The following is a 24,451-nucleotide window of genomic DNA, read 5'->3' as shown; positions in this document are numbered from 1 at the left end:
ATCTTCTCTGGTTCAATTGAAACTTTTCCTGGCCTATCTTTGATTATTTTCATGGATATGCCCTTCTTACTTCCTGCTAGGGCTTTCACCTTCCTGTATAGCGGATCAATTTCACCCTTACTCAGCAAACTTTCCATCATTACGCCATGTGCCTTCCACCACGCTTCTTTCGCACTATTTGTTTCCCTCCTCCGTTTATTATTCAACTCTTAACCCTACATTTGCATAAAAATTTCCAATTTCCTTCTCTCGTCTATCTTTCTAATCATCTCATTCTCTATCCATGGCTTTCTTGCCCTTTTTTTAATTACAATTCCTCTGTCATCCGATGAAGCGGCAGACGGTGATGAAACCATAGTCGCCAATAAATATTAGTGGTGGAATTTTAGTGTTTCTCTTACCTCTACAATAGACGAGTAACGGTAAACCAGTGTCATAACTGAGACTTTTTTGTTGTCAAGATTACGGGGATGGATTGGATTCCAAAAGTGACTAAAGAAAATGCCTGCGTTTCATTTGGTAGGCTTGGGAGTTGTCTTGAAATGAAGTCGCTTCGCAAAATGAAAAATACATGTCCCGCCATGGGCGGGATATCCCACGTGAGATACGAACCCACGGTCTTGTATGAGGGTCGACCCTCTTATCGCACGTCGTTCGCGGGAAAGATACGGTGAATTACCAGTGCTTCTATCGCTCGGAATTTGATTTTATGACCGTCTCTGTCCGCAGAGTATGGGTTGCACAATGGCTTTCCGATGGACCATAAACCCGACACATGGGTAGCCATGAATACACGAGAGTCATAATTTCCACTCAAACCGTTTCGCGAAAAGGCAACGGGAGCATTACACGAGAAGAAGTAATTGGTAAGGACTTAAGCAAGTGGAGAATACATGCTGGGATAATGTCGGATTCACCGTTTAACTTTCCTTTCGTGGCGTGGACGTAATTTTGTAATAATGCACATCCATTGAGGAGCAACAGAAACGACATCAGATATGAACAAAAATGTAAAACGGCAAGCCATTGTGGAAACAATGACGAAACAATTTATTTTAATTCGCACAGCACTGTCTCGTAAATCTCATTATTTTTCCAGAAGTTTGAGATAGTTTTGTTTAATTGCATACAATGAACGTAAATTACAGTAAATATAATATGAACACATTGAAATTTCCAGAAGTTACTAAAAATATTTTCTCTCATATTAACTACTCGTACAATAGATAGTGGACAGTTTATTGTTAATTGACATCTATAATTTACAGTTTACTGATTAACTTACTAAAATTAAGTGAACACAACCGCTAAATTCTAGCTGAACCATTTTGGTTTCATAAACTATAAGTATTCTATGGCTTAGCTAAGGTACGTGTATTTTAACGAAAAGAAAATATCCATGACATCATAATCACGCATAGGAAATAAACTACATACGGTGTGGAAGAATTACAAAAACTCTATGCCCTTATACGTGAAAAATGTGAATAAGTACCTTAAATCATACAGTAATCAAGGCGTCCATCACGACAACTTCTGGTGAAAATTCGTTCGTGGAGCGGATTTTTTGTCACAATTTTTCATTTATTAATATTAATTTAATGACTATTAAATATTTTAAACAGGGTGATATATCATCGAAACAAACTGATCATATGAGGAAGAAATCCGACAGCAATGGACCTAAATAACTTCCAATCCTATCGGGCGAAAAGTACTGCGCTAGCAGTTGATGCTGAAACATCGTCATCTAAATGCGTCCCATTGCTTTGGTTTGCTGGAACATTGCTGGACCCATGCACACGCCCGCTTCCATTTTGGACGCAGCCGTCACCCCCAACCCCCTCCCCACAATGGCGCGTCAGGTCGAGATCCAGAGCCGCCGATCGGGAGACACCCGGGCGAGAAGAATGGTGCAAGTTACTCCGGGCAAGCGACCGGCTCCGTCGACGGAGGTCGCGCAAACAATTGGCAAAATTAGGGCCGGCAGGGGGAATGGGGCTTCCGGAGAGGGAGGGGTGCCATTTGTGGATAATACGCACCCCCTCGCACGCCTTCTCCTCATTCCCATTCAGTCATTCTCCTTCCGCTCGCGAACACGTGCACGCCGAGCGGCAAGTTGGCGCGGCCCCTCTGGCGCGAGTGGGTGCGCGCGGCCCGACGCACGCACGCACGCACCACCACCGCGATCACGCACGTAGGCTCACTCGGTCGCGCGGCAGAGATTCGGTCACCGCGGAGGCAAACTGAGAGAGGGAGGGCCTCCATCCTACACCTTCGCGTCCTCCACTGCACCAAGAGGTTAAACAGCCCGCCGTAAGAGATACAAAGCCTAAGACGCCATTTTTCAATCTGATTTCTGTAGGAATGTCACTAAAACCATATAATCTCGCTATTTCATTCCCTTTCATTTACTCATAACATTCATTTCACTTCTACGAGTACATCCCTTTATCATGAGAAATTAGGTAAGCTTTCAATGCAACAATTTCAGAGTGTAAAAATCGTTCGCCTTGACCGGGATGATTTTTACACTCTGAAATTGTTGTATTGAAATGCATATTAGTAGATTACTCAGTTGAAAAAAAGTTACTGTTGCGGCATCTCCCGCTGTTTCTTGGAATTTGTCGGAGATTAGCTTTGTTCATAGAAATATATTAACACGGCACTACCACTGGTTTCATCTCATGCGAGACATATTCAGGTATCGTGTCAATAAAATGTTATTCCTCAAGATGAATGCCCAAAGGGTTGCGCCCGACACCCCTGAAATCCCTTTACCATCTTTAACATATCCTCGGATTCATACTTCGAAGGGGATAACTGCAGTAAATCAGTTATAAATGGCAAGATAATTAAGTATTAGATTGCAAAGTGCCCCTTTGGAATGAAAGGCTCTACGGTATGAATAAATAAATGATATGATCTACATTTTGAAAATAATTGGCCGTAAACACATAAAGAGGATGGTTACAACAACGAGATGTGTTTCTTCTGACTTTGATTTAATGGCATAAAAAAGTTTTACTCATTTGGCAAAGACATTTTCGCATTGAAAAGTATATTTGATACTTTTTAAAGCTTTTGGTAAACATGAAAGAGGAATAAAATCGAAAGATTGTTTTTACCGATCATGTGGGGACATTTTGAAGAAGAAAGAAATAAAGACTTATGAAGATGTTTGAAGACCATTAGAGGGGATCGGCCGCAAATTCAAACAATTTGCTCGCCAGAAAAATGGCGAGAGAGGAAAAAGTTACGCATCGCATTTTGATCCATAGGTTTTATGAAACCCACAGAGGTTTACGAGACCCCGAATTTCATTCATCATACTATCAATTACAGCCTAGTCGGTAAAACTCTAGGGTTCTTCTAAGAATCCGCCATTTCTTTTATTCCCATTCAATTATCCTCAAATTGTTAAAAAGGACAATTCCAGTCTACGAACAAGAACTCAAACAGGTTTACCCTTCCTCCAAACCCTAGCTCGCCTTCCCGAAAAGTAACTTGGACTGTCTAGTTCAGTATTTGTATACATTTACGTTATCATTGCCCTGGCCGATGCTTGCACATGTGTCTCTGTCCAACGCTCTACCCACTGGACTACCGCGACCCATTATTATATATATATATATATATATATATATATATATATATATATATATATATATCAGTCATTACTTCTATATCTTCAGATGAAGACGGATTGTTTCCGTCGAAATATCAAGAAAATACGTGTGAGTGTTCTTCCTTTTATTGTGTTTCTATATTGTGTGTTACTGTGTATCGTACTATTCGGCACTTCCGTGTTACGTCTGCGAAAGCATATATATATATATATATATATATATATATATATATATATATATTGATGATTTCGTCGACGTAACACGGAAATGTCGAATAATCAATTAAGGTTGTTCGATGGTGCGATGCACAATCCATCATACCTGTATTTAAAACTTACTGGCATTTGCGCGTTACTCCGGAGAACACACACTGACGTAAATTTCTACCCACTGTAATCTTCATCCTGACTCTTGTTTAGAAGAATAGAAAAGCAGTCTGATTTTGTTTGTCGAACACAGAATCATATAATTCTGTATTAAAATGTAGTTTTTCTCATAAAAAATGGGTAAATACTCACAACGCGAGACTAAATTTTATATGCCTTGGCTTTATATGACACTACTTGTGCTTCCTTGGCGCGCGATAGACGTACATGGGCATGTAAACCTCCTCCCCTCCACTTTCCAAGCACTTTCACATATACCGCGTCCTCCGAGCACATCAAACGAGTATGCCGATTCAGTTAGCACCCGGTATGTTAGCGATGACCATCAGTTAATCCGAAGGTCATGTAGTCCAATCCTGTCTCGGTCAGGGATGCTGTTTCAAGATGTGATCGCTCTTACTGCTCGATGGGAAGTGGCCGCCGCAGTCACCGGATGAATTGAATAATGCCAAATTAGTAAGAGCACACACCTACAACCGACCCCTTCACCCTGGTGGGGTCGTCTGAAAACTTGCGCGTTGTAGTAGCCAACCAATATACCAATTAATTGTTTCTGCCTTAGTTCATCTGCAACGAGTGGAAAGTGCTTCCAAAGCCATTTTCATTGTCACTACTATATTTTTCAAAACTTAGGGTACAATCATGGGATCACAAGTTACTGTAAACAAGTTACCCCGGAAATAACAGTATATTGTCACAGGTGGGATGTAAAGGCGAGCTTTCCCCGTGATGTTTTGCTCTGGATACAGATGAGTTTGTAAAAACATGTGAAAAGATGGAACTAAATGTTTTACAATTAGTTCATTTTACTTTAGAATCTTAACACTCCAGAAAAAGATATTAAAATATTTCAGGCCAAAATTGATGTTTAATGCTTCGGCCACTTCAGTAGGAATAGTATAAAATGGCCGTTTGTAATGCTATGCCTGTCTTCCACAGAGTCAATTGCATCTGATTGACACAAAAAGCCGAAGGAACGCTTCGAAGGATGCTTTCCGACCGCGCCTCACAGGGGACGCTGAGTTTGACAGGCTCTCCGGGGAATATTTTTAGTTTTTCCGAATCTTCAAACAAATGTACTTTTCATAAAAATATTGATCTCGAGGAAATAATAATTACTGGCCGTGTTTGTTCAGAAATGACAGGGAAATGATGGTAGTCACATTGTAATTTCTGGCGAATGAAGTAATATCCTTTTGGTAGTGAGTGCGAGAAGAGTATGAAGAAAATACACAATTCTGATCTCGAATTATGTAGTATTCGTAAATTATTCAAATCAAACCTCCCGTTATCGGAATTAAAAAACTTTACCAGAAATGAAACCATATTTTTAATAAACAACCGGTACCGCTTCACCGAAAAAAATACACCTGAACAGGAACAGTAATAGTGAAGTGGTCATCAAGTGTCACTTCAGTCACATTAGAAGTTTATTTTCTTTCGCGGGAACCCTGAAAAGGAAACGATTGCCTAAGATAGTCACTTATTAGCAAAAAAAATACGACCGAGGACAAAATGGAAGATCGATCAGGGGAAGAGCTGGAAAAAATAACGTAGATTCCTAAATGCGAAGGGATTGAGTCTCTCGAGCACACATCAAAAAGAAATTTCCTTCGATAAAATGCGTCCAACGCACATAATTCCAGAGCACTCGTCCAAACCCCTCAGTTATCCTCAATCTAGAATGAAATTCCGAGAGCGCCCCAGTGTCCTCGGTTTTCCATGTCGGCGGACACCTCGTGATCCGCATTTCCACCAGCCCACCAGAATACTGCCGAAAATGCAGTGCATTAATTCACATATGTACTTCGACCTCGAAGGGACCAATCGAACGCCCGAAGCGAATCGGAAGCGAAACGTGGCGGATTGCGGAAGCAGTGACCACTCAGCGGGACCATGAATGAGTAAAGAAGAACCAGGGGGAAGGGAGGAAAGCGAAAAGGGGTTGTGCGAAATTTGGAAAGCGGAGTGCAAGAGTCTCGAGAGTAAATGCGGTCCACTCCCGGCCGACCGTCTCCAGGGGGACCGAAGAGAAGGGACCAGAGGAGATCAAGAAAGGAGACGAGGCCAATGCAAATTATAGCAGTTATTTATTCATCACTCGTGATCAATTAACGGCAGACTTGTTCTGCGAAAAGGGTTGAGTCGGCAAGGGGATTAGAAACGAACACTCGCAGTTCATTGACACCACTCTCCAGGGTCTCGGGGTCGTCGAGGCAAGGTCGGAACGAACTCCTTTATGGGACCAACGTAAATCTTATAGAATGGGGTCGCCGAATGGATGAGGAGGGGTCTCGTTCACCCCTGGATACCCCCGATAGGGATTCGATTCCATAGGGTGAATGACATATTGGTGCGAGCGTGTCGCCCTGCCGTCCGCCCGATGTGCTTACGTCGTCCCCGGGGCGAGATCCCAAATTAAGCGACAAACGATGGAAATGAAGTGCGGGCCACAAGAGAATGCGAACGCCCTCCGATTCTTTTGAGCTCACAAAGTCAAGGGGAGAGAGGGAAGCGATGTGCTATCACATCCCCGTAGAGGAAGTTTTAGTATCTAAAAATACCCATCGCTCCCGCTAATGAAGATGAAATGAAAACCCCGAGTGAAGAGGTTCTTCGGAGGGGGTGGGTGAGGGTAGAAGTCAAGAAAGCACTAAAAAAGGGAAATTATTGGTAGACGTTCAGGGAGCGACGTTTTTCTAGCGCAAGGAGCTCTAGAGAGGAATTGTTGCAGACGAAGGCCAAGAACAACTTTTGAACAATCAATGGTGGAATAAAGGGATTGCCAAAAAAACATGTCAGTTAAAGCGCAGCTACGAAGCATTCCCAAGTTAGCTTCCGAGAGTGAAACCCGGCGCCATCTACTCGAGGATCTTACTCACGGAAGACAAAAATCGTATGTCTTATCGTCCCCATTGAGTATTTATTTAGTGTGTACGTGATTATGAAGTTGGTTGAAGTTTTTAACTACTCTAGCAAGATATTAAAATAGCCGGGTGAACTTCTGCCAAAATAAACTGCGACCCACGACGCTAATTAAGGAGTCTCTTGGTTAAAATGCACCGAAGATACGGGAGGAATGATGCGAGGCAGAAGGAAATGAGTGTGTTGCGTCAGAAAGGAAGCAGAGAGTATGCAGCAGTTAAGCGAATATCCAGAAATGACTTTTTTCCGCGCTTCGATAAGGGGACACGGGGTTTCTCATCGTGGAACGAATCGAGGAGGGACATTCTGAATTCTCCATTTATGGGGAAAACACAAACGAGTTCGTGCAAAATAGCTTCATTATGTACGTTACTTATATATTATAACACAAGAATACTAATGCATTAATGTATTCGGTGAAATGCAGAAATTGGGAAATGGTTTTTAATTTAACCGGCATGGTTGATATATTGACTCTCCAAGAAGAGGGGCGTAGTTCGATTCTCTTTTGGGACCGGCGCTAGGATAGGTTTCTCCATGCAGATGTTCCGGGCTTTGACTTTAGTGGGGTAAATAAGGCTAGAACAGAGACTCTCCCGTCAGTTTGCACATTAAAACTGTGGTATCAATTTTCCCTCTTAATGAAAAATTTTAATAATGGCGAGAGTTTCCCAGTCTTATAATTCCTTGTTTCAATGCTAAGTTTCAACCGGCGAACCATCACCCAACGATGCATATTAACTCGAGTTATCGAGTCCGTCTCGTACTTTCTGAAGCTAGGAATACTTAATTATAAATAGGAAGAATAATTTCTGAAGATAGGAATAATAATTACAAAACACTTTACTTCTATTGATGAAGTCGGTAGAAGAACTTACAATACTTAAAAAATGATTTCGTTCAAATAAGTTCAAGAAATTTATTTATTCAGTAAAACAATTAAGGTATTAATCATAGCAATTCTGTTCAAGATCTTAGAAAGTACAATTTTTAACAAAGGAAGGATTTTTAACATTAAAATACGAAGGCGTGATTGGAAAATTGCAGATACAAGCACTCGTTCATGGGAATATTCTGGCTGCGCATTTCAAAAGATGCGAACGGAGCATTCCACTTCCCAACGCCGAGTTTGATGACGACGGCATACATTAGTATTCTCTAATTTGTTCCCAACACGTTCATCGCCCTGTTTTTCTGGACTGACAGATGAAAATCTTTCACATGATTACTAAGTCACTTTCTCACATTTATAATTCTCGACCGACGGCCATTAATTAAAGACGAATTGCATGATATTCCCATTTCTCTCACGAATATGCACGAATGGAAGACGAGGAAAGAGGTGGACGCGGAGAGGGGAACTCACGGAGGATGACGCCGGCGCCCGAAGGCCTCGGCCGAAATCGCGTTCTTTAGGACACAATCGACCAAACGCAAGGTATTACATACCCGAAAAAATTATTCACCTAGGCCGGGATTCGAACCGCGATCCCTAGGCCGAATGCTTCAGCTAGTCAAACCACAAAGGCGTCGCCTTCATCCTTGCGAAATTTCTCTCCTTTGTCGTGAATCTTTGGCCATAACTCTAAAAAAATCACGATCGCGCCCCGATTGAGTGTGAAGGGAAAAACGGCCGGCAAACATTGTTAGAGAGAGAGGAATGGAGAGTGGGAGGGGGACGACTCACCATGTGGCCAAGGATGCCATCGCGCCCACGGCGTGGGGCCCTAGCCCCGCTCCTCGAGGGCCCCTGAGGGGCTCCTGCCCAGCGGAGGCGGCGGCGGCCCTGGAATGCCCGAAGGCAGCGGGGATCCTCGGAGGGCGGGAAGTGACCGCCGTGCGAAGGGGAGCGATCGTGCGAGCGACACTGGCTCCGCCGTGCCGTGCTCCCCTGCAGACCGTGGAGAGAGGCGGAGAGAAGAGACTGAGCGGCAATGTCGAGGGGCTGCTGGCTGTCCCGGCCTGCTGGCCACTGAGTGTGGCCCTCGCGGAGGCAGGGAGGAGGCGGAGGAGGAGGGGGGGGGACTGGAGCTATCGGCCCACGCACCCTCTCCCTGCTCTTCCCCTTCCCGACGACACCCTCTCCTCCTTTCTCTTAAAGAGACGCCCCCACGACCGGAGTCCTGCCCACGCCCTCTCACCAACAGCGGCCCCCACCCCACACACCCAACCCACCCCGAAAACCCCTCCCTTCCCTCCTGGAGTCGAGGAGGCTGCCTGGATTCCTCTCCGTAGAGCGAGCGGCGCTTTCTTCGGGTCCGAGGAAGAGCGAGCGAGCGATCCGGGCGGGCGACGACGAGTCTTGCCGCGGCGATCCCGAAGACGACGGCCGAAGAAGGTATTCTTATTCACGCGAGGGAAGGAGGACTCTCCCGCGAGCTGGTATTCGTCCTCTAGCGCTCCGGCCCGTATCTCCTTTTGGAACGGGACGCCCCGCCGTCGGATCCCCTCGAGAAAGAGAACAACGCGGGTCCACAGGCGAGAGATCAACACCCCCCGCGTCTTTTTTGCCGACTCTCCCAGGCGCTCTCTTACTCCCCGATCCTCCTCTCCTTCGGCGAGCAGACGAAAAGAGACGCAGGAGAGGGAGAGGGGCTCTCCTGTTTCCACGGGTCCTTCTCCTCTCTCGGCTTCCAGAGGGCGCAGCGAACCCCTTTCCACCGGCACCACAAGGGGTTGGTTGGTTTGTTGGGCTGCTGGTGGGGAGTGACCGCGGAGGGAGGGGGAGTGTTGAGGAGGAGGCGGGGGGAGGAGGCATAGACTCGCTCTCCGTTTAGCCGGAGGGGAGGTTTCCTTCCTTCCACGCCGCCCCAAGACGAGGCATCGAGAGTCGACGGACGGCGGACGCGGGCGCTGTTGGATTTGCGGGGCGCTCTCCATCCATCCCTGCGGCGCTCGAAGGACGAGGCTAAGCGCCCGAAGAAGAGAACGCGCGGCGGCCCCCGGGGCGGGCGGTCCATGTGGGAGGAGGCTTAGGAAGAGAGCGGCGGCACCTGTTGCGGAGAGGTGTGCTCTCGGTGCAGCACCGGGTTTCCCTCTTGGAGGGGATCTCTCCCCCCCCCCGACCCGCTTCCCCTTCCCCCACCGCGTCCACACGACAAAGGGGGGTGGGACGTAAACACCCGACGGGAGGAGTGACGCAGTGATCATGAGATCCTCGCTCTTCGCGGTGACTGCCGCGATCCTGCTGGTCGTTGTCCATGGCCCGGCAGGAGTTGATCCCGCAGTGAGTACCCTTCTTCCTTCGCCCTAATCCACCCGGGCCACCGGAAAGTTAATTGGCCGAGATCCTCTTCGGATGGTTGGACCATGCTTGCCTCCTTGCCATCGCTGAGGGTATGGGCCGATGGAATCATTCCCCAGCGGATTGCTTGGTCCGTCATCCGAGTTGAGTGTCTTCGGCGCCCCTAGCGATATCTCGATCAAGGAGTAAGGAGGCGGGCGATGCAATCTTAGGTTCATAGAAGCAGTGGTGCGGCCGCCGTCCCCGGTAACAATCCTTCATAGTATGCAACCAAGTTACGATATTCTAATTTGATGCTGTGGGTCAGAGGACCAAAAAAACCTCGTTTTCGCCATACACATGAGGTAGCAAACAAGTGTTTTGCCTCGCATTTTGCTGTTTAAATGTAACTGGGCATTTTACATTTTCGCTGCGTGTAATTTGGTTAACCTTTGCATGCGTTCCAATTTCGTGTAGTTTATAAGTTTCATGCACACCGAACGCAATTCGGGTGCTTTTATCTCTCACGGATATTCTCTCGCAACTCGCCGCGATCACTCTGCTGCAAAACTCGTCATTTTTCAATGCACGTATGTAGACGTCTCACGTAGAATCTCTCGGGCGTGCATGGCGGGGGCCCAAAGGGAGATTCCGGAGTCCAAACTTTTTTCGAAGCGGTTATTCCGAACATCTATGGCTTAAGGTATATAATTATCCCGAAAAGTGGAATTTTATCTAGGATTTAGCAATTTTTTGTTTGACCAAGGAAGGATGAGAGGGAGTCATAATTTTCCGATTACGCAACCGCCTGGTAGCCTAGTCCTAGGCGAGTTCGCAACGGCCATGAAACAACAAAAACGTCAAGGTGGCCGACTATTAACGTTAAGAACAGGTCTGATGTAACGCCGCACTCTCAAAAAAGATACCAGAAGAGGAAAAATAAGTTGAAATGCACCATTTTGTGTAACTATGTATTGCTGGTGCTTGGAAGTGGTTTTATGTCCAGCCTAAGATTTCGGGTCTCCCAATTTTTGGCGCATGCATTCGTACTCAATCAATCAGCACTCTCCACTAATCTCATTCATCCGCTCGCCCAACTCCTTCCCTCTCTGCAATGCTCTCTCGTGGCGAAGTCCCTGAACGGTGACGTATGCGTGGGAAGTAACGGGCAAACTTAGGGACTCGCACTGAGAATACTCGCGTAAAAACCTGACCGAACATTAGGATTCGTGAAGAGGGTATTGCGCAAAGGCAATGAGAAAGTGAAGGAGAGATGTTACTCCTCGCTTGTAAGACCTCGCCTCGAACATGCAGCCAGTATCTGGGATCCTCAAGAGGCAGGTTTAGTGAAATAAATTGGATCGCGTGCTTCTTAGGGCGGCGAGATGTGTCGAAGCATTTTCTGACTCAGAAAACAGCGTGACAAAATTGTTGAATGATTTCGGAGTTGGACCGCCCTCGAAAAACGAAGATTAATTTTTTAGACCGGATATCTGCGGCAAATTTGAGACCGATCAGTTTACCGAAGACGTTCAGGACATTTTAAAAATCCCAAATTACTATGGGAGACATGATCATTCATTCAAGATTACAGAGATTGAATGTAGAACGGATAGGTTTAAGATGCCGTTTTTTCCTAAAACAATTAAGAAACAGTGAAAGCTGTTAGCTACCTTTGAAATAAAATAAAATCATCATTACGTATATTAATATATGCAGGTGTGTGCATGTATGTGTATGAATATGCATGTGTGCATCTGTTTAGTGTGAATGATGATGTTCACGCATCCATTCGTATGCATAATAAAAGTAGCTGAGGCTATATTTATCAAGAAATATATTATTTTCCTTGTAAGACTTTACTAGAATTAGTGGTGGTACGTTGTGCACTTACCTTGATTCTGATAATTGTTCAATAGCTCATTGCTGTTAATTTTTCAATTTTTTGTGTAGTGAGGCTTATGCATGGTGCGTGACTTTGTCTGTTCGTGTGCTGTGCGTACCTGGTGTAGATGTACCCCCTGCCACACACCTTACCGATGCCTTTCATGGTATTATATTGGTGTAAAAAAGTACGGGACTTAAATTTATATTAATCCAAAAGGCTTTATGACGCACGCAATCGATGTGAAGAGCAATAATGGTGTAGATGTGGAGAAGGAAATTGCGGAACGTACTGACGCATTTGCCCATGTGTGTAATTCGTTTCTCAGTACTATAAATGATGGCTAATTGACGAATATTGGAGTAATTTTTGTGTATCGTTATTCATAGTGTCACTCAAACGCTGGAATATAAGGATAGCTAGTTGGTTTTGTTTCGGAATAAAATTATCTGGTGGTCTCACGGAGCTAAATATTTGTAATTAAATGAATAAATCCAAGAGAGTCTGCATTTCTATTTCCATTAATTCATGAGTGAGTAGTTTAGTACATAGACCGTATGACTAAGGACAGGGGGGTCCATGGTTGAGCCCCAGCCGTCGGTCACCCCCAGTTGAACCCTAAATGTTCATCTGGGCCTCCCTTTATTTCCAGAACCTTTTTTACCGCAAAGACACGATAGGGAGAAAGGGAATAGGTCCCGTCTTCACCTTGCATTTCTTAAATTGTAACAGCAATTCTTAAAAGTAAGGGAATCCACCCCACCGAGCTAACATTACGCCTACGCCGGAGTGTTCGCAAAGTTTTTTCATTGACCTTCCATTCCGGCAACCGATCATTCCAGAACGGTCATAACCAGTTATGAGAAGTCGCTTACCACGAGTTCAAGATGATGGACCCAATCGATCATTTTCACTCAAATGGACGCAATGTAGATTCCTACGAAGAAAACACTATTGTAATAATAAAATAAATTCTGTACCGTGAAAACCAAAGGCTTAAAATTAATTACATAATTTTTATGGAACATATGGGTTATTTGCATTAGACCATGATTTGGGAGTCCATAACCACCGGCCCCGATCGGCCCAAGGTCGGCGGCCCTGAATAAAGTGAAATACATCTCGAGGGTTTGTAAGCATTCCAGCTCCACCCTCCCACGCGTCCGAATGAGCATCATCAGTGAATTGGACGCACGCACCACACTCCAAGGCCCGCACGCACCACGCCCTCAGATTGCCCTCCTCGGCCGAGGCTGCGGAAACGCGTCTCTCGAATGAGCAAAAGCCGAGGAGGAGGGGGAGAGGCTCCTCACTGCCAGCTGGCACGCCTCCGTGCCATTATTCATTAACACGGTACGGCGTACCGGAATGGTAGAGTACGCTCACTACACGACATTTCCGGCGCACACACGCAAGTGCAGGCAACCGCCGCCGTTGAGACAATATGAATTGGTACATTGATATACCAGCGCATTGATTTTCCACAGATTTTGTTTAAAACTATCAATAATATCATCAAAGAACAAAGCTCTAAGAATCCTCGAATTTTATGTGTTATGCCTGAGTTAAATTACGGCAAAATTGCATCAATGGGCATAGATATGAGCTCAGAAGAAGAGCCTGGATTGTGATGGAGGATACACGAATGTAATAAATGCAAATAAGAAACAACGGTCATCAACTCAAAGGTTGGGATAGGCGAGGATTAAGCTCGCCCGGTATTAAGCCCGACGGCGTTTGAAATTCACACATTATCAGGGTAATTAGGGTTCCTTGCCATGTGCCCCTCGTGGTTTCCGAGGACTATCTGTTACAGAAATCACATAGCTTGGCCGAAGCTGACGGTGGCCAGACAGCAAACGTCACCCGGAATCGAATTCGGGCCTTCCGGTTGGTAGCCCAACGGTCTAATCACTGGAATCTCACTTCTCTATATATAATAAATAATATACATATTAAACGAATGACTCATTAGGTTTCCATGCATCGCCTATAATTATTTAATGTGCCAACTCCGAAATTGCATTATCTGCGTGACTTTTTTTCGCATTTCCGAATTTCCCAGATTTTCGTCAGCATTTGTAGACATGGAATTGACCCTGTCGTGTCGGTGACGCCAAGAGATGGAAATTGAAGTTGAGAAGAGCTGAATCATTAAAGGGAACAGTTCAAATGAATGAATTGACTCTTTAGATTCGTTCAAATGGTCAATCACTGCACAGTGACACCACGTACTACCTGCCACCATAAGTCAATGAATACGGTGTTTAATTACTATTGCCTTAATTTTGAAAGCCCTTATGAATTAGAAAACTCCTTTTTCCATTTTCAGGTGTTATTTCCTATTGAAAGATCTATTAATACCCAGCTAATAAAATCAAGAATGTAATTCTGCTTTAAGAAATCTAACGCGTGGGAATTTGCAATTATTCTTAAATTGTAAATTATTATAAGTTATCTATCGGTTACAGTTAGGTTAATTAATTGTGAAATGATTTTTTTAACAGTAAAAAATTGTTAAAAACAGTTCCAGGCCTTAAAACTAGGCACGAGGATTTTGGTGCGAAACTTATCATAAAAGGACGTAAATGTATGGTATTCTCATAAATTTGGATAGCTTGTTGAATTGGATCGAAAGCCGCGTAGAGGAATTAGATTTGTAAAACGTTGTTGTGATAAACTTAGTAGTGTATCCGAAATATTAGAGCAGCTAGGCTGAGAATCACTAACGGAGCGAATATTAAATTACAGATTGAAGCTCTTGCATAAATTGGAAGGAGTTCTCTTTAGCAGTGATGTTGAATATGTATTATTACCCCTATCGTTCTACGGTAGAAAAGATTGTGTAAATAAAATTAGAGAGATTAAATGTGGAACAGATTGGTTTCATTGTCATTGTCATTTCAATGTCATTTTTCCCACGAACCTTAATGGATCAGAATTACGTTTTCCGACCTTGCTAGGGAGGGGGAGTATTTTGTGCCAAAATTAGTCTGGCGTGTAATCACCCCCTGCCACGCACCCTAGTGGTGGCTTACAGGGCACCACGCGTGTATGCCTGTATTTATGTGTATGTAAGGATCCAGTGGGGATCGAGGAAGGAAGAGATCGGAGTGTGTGTGGAGTTGGAGCGGTTGAGGGAATGGGGAAGGATAGACATGGAGCATTGGCGCACCTCTTCATGACTCTTAAAATGGTAACCTCTACTGCATATGGGTAAATTAAATTTGAATAAATTATAAAGCATAAACCTAAATCTAAAAGTTGACTTGTGGGTCACTCGTAAAGTTCAAGGTGATCAGGGATCCATTTAGGGCATCTGGGTCGACTAATATCGTGGAATGAATCAATTCCACGAGTTATTTTCAAGCATGGGAGTTTTGCAATGTATAATTCATTTAATGTTGCTTTTGGTCTCTCCGTGCCGAAGCGCATTTTATGCAGAAAATTCAGGTTTCGGAGAGTAATGAGACGCTACTCTCCATATGAAGTCATTATTTATCTTTTCTTAAGTTTCTCTTTGGGCCACTGTCATCAATTTTTTGTTTCGACCTTCGTTGATAGTATGTTGTGAAAAGAGTACAGTGCATGCACTCAAATACTGATAAGGAGTATTTTTATTTTTAGATACTTGAAATAGTCACTTTTATGGCAACGAATAAAACATTCCTTATTATTAGAGGGCTTCTATAAAAGCACCATTTTCACCATAAAGTCAAAGGTAGGGACACTGAACTACTGTTATTAAGAAAGCTGGGAGCATATAGGTTTTTTTCCAGGATTCCTTAGCAAGTTGTGAGGATTAAATATTTGTAAAATTACTTTAATGTTCGCTAAATCTCATTTGCGTTAGCGACAATAATCAAAGCGATTAGTGATTATAGCAGTTTAATTCACATTTTTTCTCTGCAATGAATAACTGGTAGAGCTTTAAATGGTATTTTAATAGCAATTTCCAGTTCTGCCTGTTAATGGTGATGGTCCACTTGGAAGTCGCATCAGTATGGGCCAGAGGCTTCCTGAATTGCTAACAAGATAATTCGTTGTTGCATACGGCAATAATCATGCTTGCCATCAGGGTGTAAAAGGCATTTCTAATACTTCATTTCGATTCGGTCCTCTTCTGATGTTTCCAAGACTGGTCCGATTCACTCTTATATTAGGCATAAACAAAACAATGGGGGATTAGCATATCGCTCCTAGCCCGCAAATGGTCCTAGCGGAACACGCTGACTTGAATAAAGCACCACTTCTCGGCACAAATTTTATGCGCCCAGAATCGTTGAGGTTTATGAACGTGAGAGCGAGATCCAACGGCGGGATCGTGCGGGTGATTCCCACACTCGGCGGTGGCATGCTAAGGTCACTTATTATATCGATGAAGGCTAGGGATTTCATATTTGCATTGAAAACGAAAAATGTTTTATTCTTGTCATTAGAAGCTACGCTAATTTTGTAATAACTCTGAAGTTTCGATATGATATGTGTCCTGATTTTAAAATGACAATTTGAGTAGAAATGGCTCCAGATTAAGATACACACCTTTGCCTCACTCACGATTAAAAACACTTGACATTATGTGGACACACAAGAATCGCTCGAAAAGGTAGAAACAATCTCACATTAAAAGACACCTTTGTCATCTTAGGAAATAAGAGTAAAATTGACAAGACATTGCTCATGTGCAAACTTGTGTCTTATCTCGAAGAGCGTTTTGCGTGGAGCGAATTCTCGGAAGTTCTTTCCTTGGGGCGACGCGTTTATCTGGGGTCATGTCGCTAGAGTGTGGCAAAAGGGTTTCCAAGAAGGTTATGACGCAAGAGATATCTCCTAGGAGATAAAAGGAAGTCCACGCGGAACCTTCCGGAAGGTATTCTCCCTAGTAGCAACGGTAGGTGCCTGAAGGAAGCTAACGAACCAAAACTTGATTTTCTCGCCATTAAGGTCGAAATGAATAACTTCCCATATTGCAGAGAATCATTGAAATGGAACACGTGATAATTTCTATTTTAAAGAATAATCCATATTTTCCTCACCAGAATTCGATTTTTTAAATTATGGTTACTTTTTGGAAGCAAAGAATATTGAAACGTACAATAACTCTCATATGCACGATACGTGACTAAGTTCTTGGAGTATTTACCCTATTCTTCTAAGGAAATCTCCTCAAATCAGATGAAGAAATTGAAAGAGCTGCTGAATATCTGATCATACAGTTAGACTCCACGATTTGCATGATTTGGTTCTTGGATTAATTATCGAACGCTGTTCTTGAGACTCGAGTGTAGAATCAGCAGTTCTTAAAATTTGAGTTGCGAGATGGGTGACCGCGGCGTGAACACATGACACCGCGTGAAAAGGGGCCGAAAGAAATGATACTTTTTGGTGCGAAACAGATGTATAATATTAAAATTTTAATGCCATGTTGCACAAAATATGATTTTTATTGAATATTTAGAAAAAAACATTTGTTCACTTTTAAAGTGATTCGTACTGTTACATTCACAGTTACAAGACAACGATTGTACTGCTTAAAAACGAACCATCAATCTTGAAAATGCCGCGATTGCATGAGCTCGAGGGAAAAACCAAACTGGTTCAGCATTTCCGAATGGATTAAGCAGTGGAATTAAGGAGTAAGTCGTGGTGGCATGCGTTTTCTCACACGGTAGTTTTCATAGTCCTCCTGCGTGGCTGCACTTAAAAGGCATATTGACTGCCGACGAGTCCGTTCACGGAAAAGGACTTGACCATAACATCGCGAATAAGTCGCAATTGTTTTGCACAGTTTGTAGGAGATTTGTCAACGGAGAAATACTCAGAGTACGTTGTTGGTGCTAGCGGTCGTTACTCGTATGGACGACAGTCACAACAGTCATACGCCTTACGGGCATTGAAGTCTCCAGATGTCTTCGAACAAAGAGACGACATCGCGGAAAAATATTGACGGAAAACCGGATAAAGCTACTCTTCCTTCATGTGTGGGCTTTCGTAAGTACACTAAATACGCGATTAATTGCGCAAGAATAAATTTTCACTATCCATTACTCAAAAGAAAATTTTCATAAAAATCTGAAAATAAATACATTATATATATATATATATATATATATATATGTATGTATATATATATATCATTAATATATATTATATATATTATTAATATTCATTATATATATATATCATTTATATACATTATATATATACGAGGGTCATCCGGAAAGTAGTACCCGTTCGTGCCGCATGAAGTGCTGACGACGCGAGTAGCCGCTGGACGAGGTCAGATAGCTTCAGTGGCTTGTCTGCCTTCTCTGAGCCAAGTTGCGTGACGCTAGCATTGCCTGTGTTGTTTCTGTGATTGTTTACAATGTTTAAAAAAATTGAGAACGCCGCCAGTTGTGAAGTGAGGGCAGTGATTAAATTCCTCAATGCAAGAAACGTTCGCCCATGTGATATTCATCGCCAATTAAAGGAGGTGTATGGAGACAATGTAATGGACGAGTCGTCTGTTCGGCGGTGGTGTCGCAACTTCAACATGGGGAGGGGGAACACACACGACGATGAGCGTTCGGGGAGACCGTCTGTCATTACAGACCAACTGGTGAGCTCAGTTGACGAATTCGTGAGGAACGATCGGCGCGTCACAATTGATGACATCTGTGAGCATTTTCCCAATGTTTCTCGAACAATTGTTCATGAAATTGTTAAACACCATCTGCATTATGCAAAAATTTGTGCAAGATGGGTCCCTCGCGTATCTCAATGAGCTGGCGGCGAAGGACTATGCAGCAGGAATACAGAAACTTGTCACACGTTATGACAAATGCCTTAATTTGCTTGGAGATTATGTTGAGAAGTAGTTTAAAGTATCCTCTTTCAAATAAAATTTTTTATGTTTGTTAATATTTACTTTTGTGTCTTTATTTCACGAACGGGTACTACTTTCCGGATGACCCTCGTATGTATATATATATATATATATATATATATATATATATATATATATATATATATATATATATATATATATATATATATATATATATATATATATATACATAATATATATACTCATTCGCACAGAAATAAATATTAGGAAAAGGGATAGGAACACACATAAAGGACGAACGCATATATATGTCTATATAAAAACCATAAAACACAGTAATCAACCCGAAGGTCAGTTTAGTAGGTGATGGTAGAGATCACCCAGTAGTAAGCCCTATACGACGTGTGAAAATTCACACATCAGGGTAGGTGGGCCAGTTCCTTTCACTGTGCCGGTTATGGTTTCCCAGGAAGACCTGGTACCCGAAAAATCACATAGCTTGGGTGGAGCTGCAGGTGCCCAGAGTGCCTTGTCCGGGAATCAAACCCGGGACCCTGCGATCAGCAGTCCAATGCCATATATATATATATATATATATGCATTCAAACACGAAATCCCGCCAAACGGCGAATAAATACTCATATATACAGAAACATATATAAGGAAAAGGAATAGGAACACGTATAAAGGACGAACACAATAGAGGTGGGGAAGGCGGAATCGAACGGATCACAAGAGTAAAAATATCTCCTCAACCGGGACTCGAACACCGGATCTTTCCACTTGCCGGGCGGATGCTCTTAACCACTTGAGCTATCGAGGATATGTAATTTACCCTGAGATCCGTGGGTCTTATATATCGCCAAGCGCCCCGATTCTTTAGCCAAGAGATGGCGTCAGGGGGCTGTTTCATCCACCAAAAGAGAAATAGACAATACACAAGAGGAAAGGACAGTGGTTAGAATTCATACAACATCATACAGGAAAAGAACAGTGCGTTTCGTGGCACGCATAGCCAGAAGAAAGAGATGAGCCACATTGGCCAAATACACATTCAAACACGAAATCCCGCCAAACGGCGAATAAATACTCATATATACAGAAACATATATAAGGAAAAGGAATAGGAACACGTATAAAGGACGAACACAATAGAGGTGGGGAAGGCGGAATCGAACGGATCACAAGAGTAAAAATATCTCCTCAACCGGGACTCGAACACCGGATCTTTCCACTTGCCGGGCGGATGCTCTTAACCACTTGAGCTATCGAGGATATGTAATTTACCCTGAGATCCGTGGGTCTTATATATCGCCAAGCGCCCCGATTCTTTAGCCAAGAGATGGCGTCAGGGGGCTGTTTCATCCACCAAAGGAGAAATAGACAATACACAAGAGGAAAGGACAGTGGTTAGAATTCATACAACATCATACAGGAAAAGAACAGTGCGTTTCGTGGCACGCATAGCCAGAAGAAAGAGATGAGCCACATATATATAAGACCCACGGATCTCAGGGTAAATTACATATCCTCGATAGCTCAAGTGGTTAAGAGCATCCGCCCGGCAAGTGGAAAGATCCGGTGTTCGAGTCCCGGTTGAGGAGATATTTTTACTCTTGTGATCCGTTCGATTCCGCCTTCCCCACCTCTATTGTGTTCGTCCTTTATACGTGTTCCTATTCCTTTTCCTTATATATGTTTCTGTATATATGAGTATTTATTCGCCGTTTGGCGGGATTTCGTGTTTGAATGTGTATTTGGCCAATGTGGCTCATCTCTTTCTTCTGGCTATGCGTGCCACGAAACGCACTGTTCTTTTCCTGTATGATGTTGTATGAATTCTAACCACTGTCCTTTCCTCTTGTGTATTGTCTATTTCTCCTTTGGTGGATGAAACAGCCCCCTGACGCCATCTCTTGGCTAAAGAATCGGGGCGCTTGGCGATATATAAGACCCACGGATCTCAGGGTAAATTACATATCCTCGATAGCTCAAGTGGTTAAGAGCATCCGCCCGGCAAGTGGAAAGATCCGGTGTTCGAGTCCCGGTTGAGGAGATATTTTTACTCTTGTGATCCGTTCGATTCCGCCTTCCCCACCTCTATTGTGTTCGTCCTTTATACGTGTTCCTATTCCTTTTCCTTATATATGTTTCTGTATATATGAGTATTTATTCGCCGTTTGGCGGGATTTCGTGTTTGAATGTGTATTTGGCCAATGTGGCTCATCTCTTTCTTCTGGCTATGCGTGCCACGAAACGCACTGTTCTTTTCCTGTATGATGTTGTATGAATTCTAACCACTGTCCTTTCCTCTTGTGTATTGTCTATTTCTCCTTTGGTGGATGAAACAGCCCCCTGACGCCATCTCTTGGCTAAAGAATCGGGGCGCTTGGCGATATATAAGACCCACGGATCTCAGGGTAAATTACATATCCTCGATAGCTCAAGTGGTTAAGAGCATCCGCCCGGCAAGTGGAAAGATCCGGTGTTCGAGTCCCGGTTGAGGAGATATTTTTACTCTTGTGATCCGTTCGATTCCGCCTTCCCCACCTCTATTGTGTTCGTCCTTTATACGTGTTCCTATTCCTTTTCCTTATATATGTTTCTGTATATATGAGTATATATATATATGGATATATATATATATAAATAATTTATGTTTTCCCCCACATTTAAACACGAAATCCCGCCATATTGCAAACAAATATTCATTCACATGGAAATAGATTTCGGACGGATGCCCTCCGAGAGGAGAACTCCAAGGTGACCGCGTTGCATGAGGGTACACTTTATTTTACTCATTGAAATAACTAAGGGCTTCATTAACGCGAGGTGGGAAAAGGCGGGAGCTTTTCTGGCGCAAGAAAAATTTGGCGTTTTCTCCATGGATGTAATAAATTCTAGTAATAACTTAATCAAGTTATTGAATGCAGAAATTTGTAATCTAGAGCTAAGAACATATTTCCTTGTTTTGTGCATCTCATGACTAGGACATCGTCTTTTTAAGTTATTCTGTTTTCTCCTCTGCATATTTTTTTTGTGCATATTTTCCCGGGATACCATCGTGATTGTCTCCCTTGCCTCGTTTTTGTGCTTGCTTAACTTATAATGGCACCTAAGCATGACGGAAAATACCCTTCAAGCATTATTCTGTGTTTGGAGAGTGTAAGCATTTAGTAATGACCTTAGGAAAAATACATCTCTCTGAATTAGTCCAACGGGGGTGGGTAATTACGGGCCGTTCGCCAAACATTGGCACAGGGAGTCACCGCGTCACTACATAGAAAAAGCACAAGTAATAAAACCAAGAAAAATGAAAAAGCGCCGACAAATACTGATTGCAGCTAACAATTTAATTGATGCTAAGCTAAGCTAAACTTGAAAAAATATGAAATCTTTTGCAATAAAACAACGCATAAATATAAATGAACCACAGACGACTCAAATCATATCTTAAAACAATAACTGGTAAGGATTAATGAGAAAAAAACTATCCTAGGGTAAAATACCAAAGTCAGATAAAACGTTGTAAAACATTTGGTGTAAAATACTATTTGATCTAATAAGTTAAAGTAAAATAAAAAACGGATAACCTGTAAGGAGTATGTATCGTCCGACAAGAGAAAATGAATGTGAAACTAGTCTCAGAAATTGCCTAAGTTACTGAATTAAAAGAAAGACTATTCTTATCGCTATTCTTAGCTACATAAATGGAAGTACTACTCTGTAGGGTGTCCGAACTCAAGTGCTTTCTCACCAAGCGCCTTATATTGAGGCACCTGAAAGCATGCTCCCTAATGCCTAAACAGTTTGGGCGCAGGATAAGACCGCTCAGGTGTGAAACCACGATGAATCGTAAACTAAATAGGTTCCTTCTCAAGGAAAGGGAAAATTAGTTCTGGTAGTCAATAAAGCGAGAGAGAGAGAGAGAGAGATGAGCGAATTCTGCGATGGTAAGTGTCTCTCGTCGACTTCCAGCGGCGGGCATTCGCCGTTTACGTCTCGTGCGAAAAGAGATTTCCTGAACTTGTTATTCCTGAATCGAATAAAAATCCGGAGCGACGAGAATTGTCTCGAGAACAGCCAAGGGCCAGAAGTCCCTCCGTCCGAGGAGTTTAGAACCGCCTCAGCGTCCAGTTTAGCTGACCGCCAAAGAACATCGCCTTTGCTTCATACGGAAGTCTAACAATCTATATTAGTCGAAAGTTCTGACCGATAAAGATGCAACGGAAACCGCAAATACTATATGTACTCGTTGTTAAGTTGAATGCAGTGAGGAAGAGCAAGAGTTGGAACGCAGCGGGAAGGCACTTGGTGGGCCATCGAAACCAATCTTCCTCTTTTAAACTCATTACACCGTCACTACTCATGACTTTTGACCAGGGATCACTTATATTCTCGTGTATAGGGGCCCCTCAGGTAATGACATGAATGAGCAATCTTTTCAACATTAATAGTCAATATGCGCAAAAGAGTGCTATCTAATTATTGCATAACGTGCTTAACTCATTTTAGTTAGCAAGGCAATTGCGGCTTATTCCTCTGAATATCTGGCTTTAAAAGTAGGGTTCATAAAAATTAGGACCTTGTCTTATCATTGCGTTATACATTCTGAGAAAAAAATAAATAAGGCACCTTAAAAGTCAACTGGTTCATTGTCAATGAATAATATATTCAACAGTGTATTAAAATTGAGTCATAATTACTTAAGGAATCTTCCATGAGTCTCATTTTCTTAAAAAATGTTATTTTAGGTAAATAAAAATGACAAATCGTCTACCTTGCTTTTGTTCAGTACGCTTGATGTGACCAGATCGGTTTCCAGAGTTGTGGAAAATACCCTTAGAAAGTAAAAAAATCTATTTTAATTCTCCACCTGTGGTTTATATTTGCATATGCAATATCAAAGGTTTCCGAGAATAATTTAAAAATAGTACCCGTTCAGGAAAAAAGAGGATACGGCAGATAAACTCGAAAATATTGTCACAATCCGCCCGAAGGCAGGTGCCGAATATCTCGTTAAGAATAGTTTATCGAAACAAACACCTAAAGCAGAGGAATTTCCAGACGAAGATTAAGATAATTTAAGTAAATGTTAGTCGTATCATGTTAGTCGTAACTGACAAGTTAAAAGGAAGTTCAAAGATAGTTGCAAACTAATGTACGAATTGGATTAGCAATCACCATTCAGAGAAGCTACTGCCAGTTTAACACTAAAAGAGACACTACGAAATAGAGTTATCCATTGATTCGATTTATTACTTCTCTTCCTTTCCCACTCGTAACGTGATTTGTGATGCAAATTTTATTGGCTGCCTTTGCAATTTTCTAAGGGTAACTCGTCGACCGAAACATCGGCTAACAGCGCTTTTATATTTTAGAAGGGATCGGTGCGAAAGCGTGATTTACTGATTGTGAGTGTGTGCATGTTTTCGATCACTTTAATTTTTAAAGAAACTATATAGACAAAGAAATTTTGTTTTCACTAAAAGGGATGAAAGCAGTTGACTTCGCACTTCGAGTGGAGTAGATTCTCTCTGATTTAAGCCTGATTCACAGTCTGTCAAATCCACA

At 42.7% G+C, this 24,451-nt stretch overlaps 2 protein-coding genes across 2 annotated transcripts in view; one reads left to right on the top strand and one right to left on the bottom strand.

Moving 5' to 3' along the window:
• The window catches only part of Col4a1 (Collagen type IV alpha 1), a 293,149-nt gene extending 284,249 nt beyond the window's left edge, over positions 1-8,900 (bottom strand). The window contains exon 1 of the mRNA XM_071597882.1: positions 8,628-8,900. Coding sequence (XP_071453983.1) covers positions 8,628-8,647 — 20 coding nt within the window. The 5' untranslated portion in view covers positions 8,648-8,900. The remainder of the gene's footprint in view (positions 1-8,627) is intronic.
• An 877-nt stretch (positions 8,901-9,777) lies between these two features.
• LOC139698618 (collagen alpha-5(IV) chain-like) overlaps positions 9,778-24,451 on the top strand; it is a 133,980-nt gene continuing 119,306 nt past the window's right edge. The window contains 1 exon segment of the mRNA XM_071597461.1: positions 9,778-10,166. Coding sequence (XP_071453562.1) covers positions 10,089-10,166 — 78 coding nt within the window. The 5' untranslated portion in view covers positions 9,778-10,088.

Source organism: Hetaerina americana, unplaced genomic scaffold, assembly GCF_022747635.1.
Source record: "Hetaerina americana unplaced genomic scaffold, ioHetAmer1.1.p SCAF_9, whole genome shotgun sequence".
In the NCBI taxonomy this organism is placed as follows: domain Eukaryota; kingdom Metazoa; phylum Arthropoda; class Insecta; order Odonata; family Calopterygidae; genus Hetaerina; species Hetaerina americana.
Note: the sequence above shows the minus strand (reverse complement) of the source record. Positions and strands in the feature narration are given on the sequence as shown.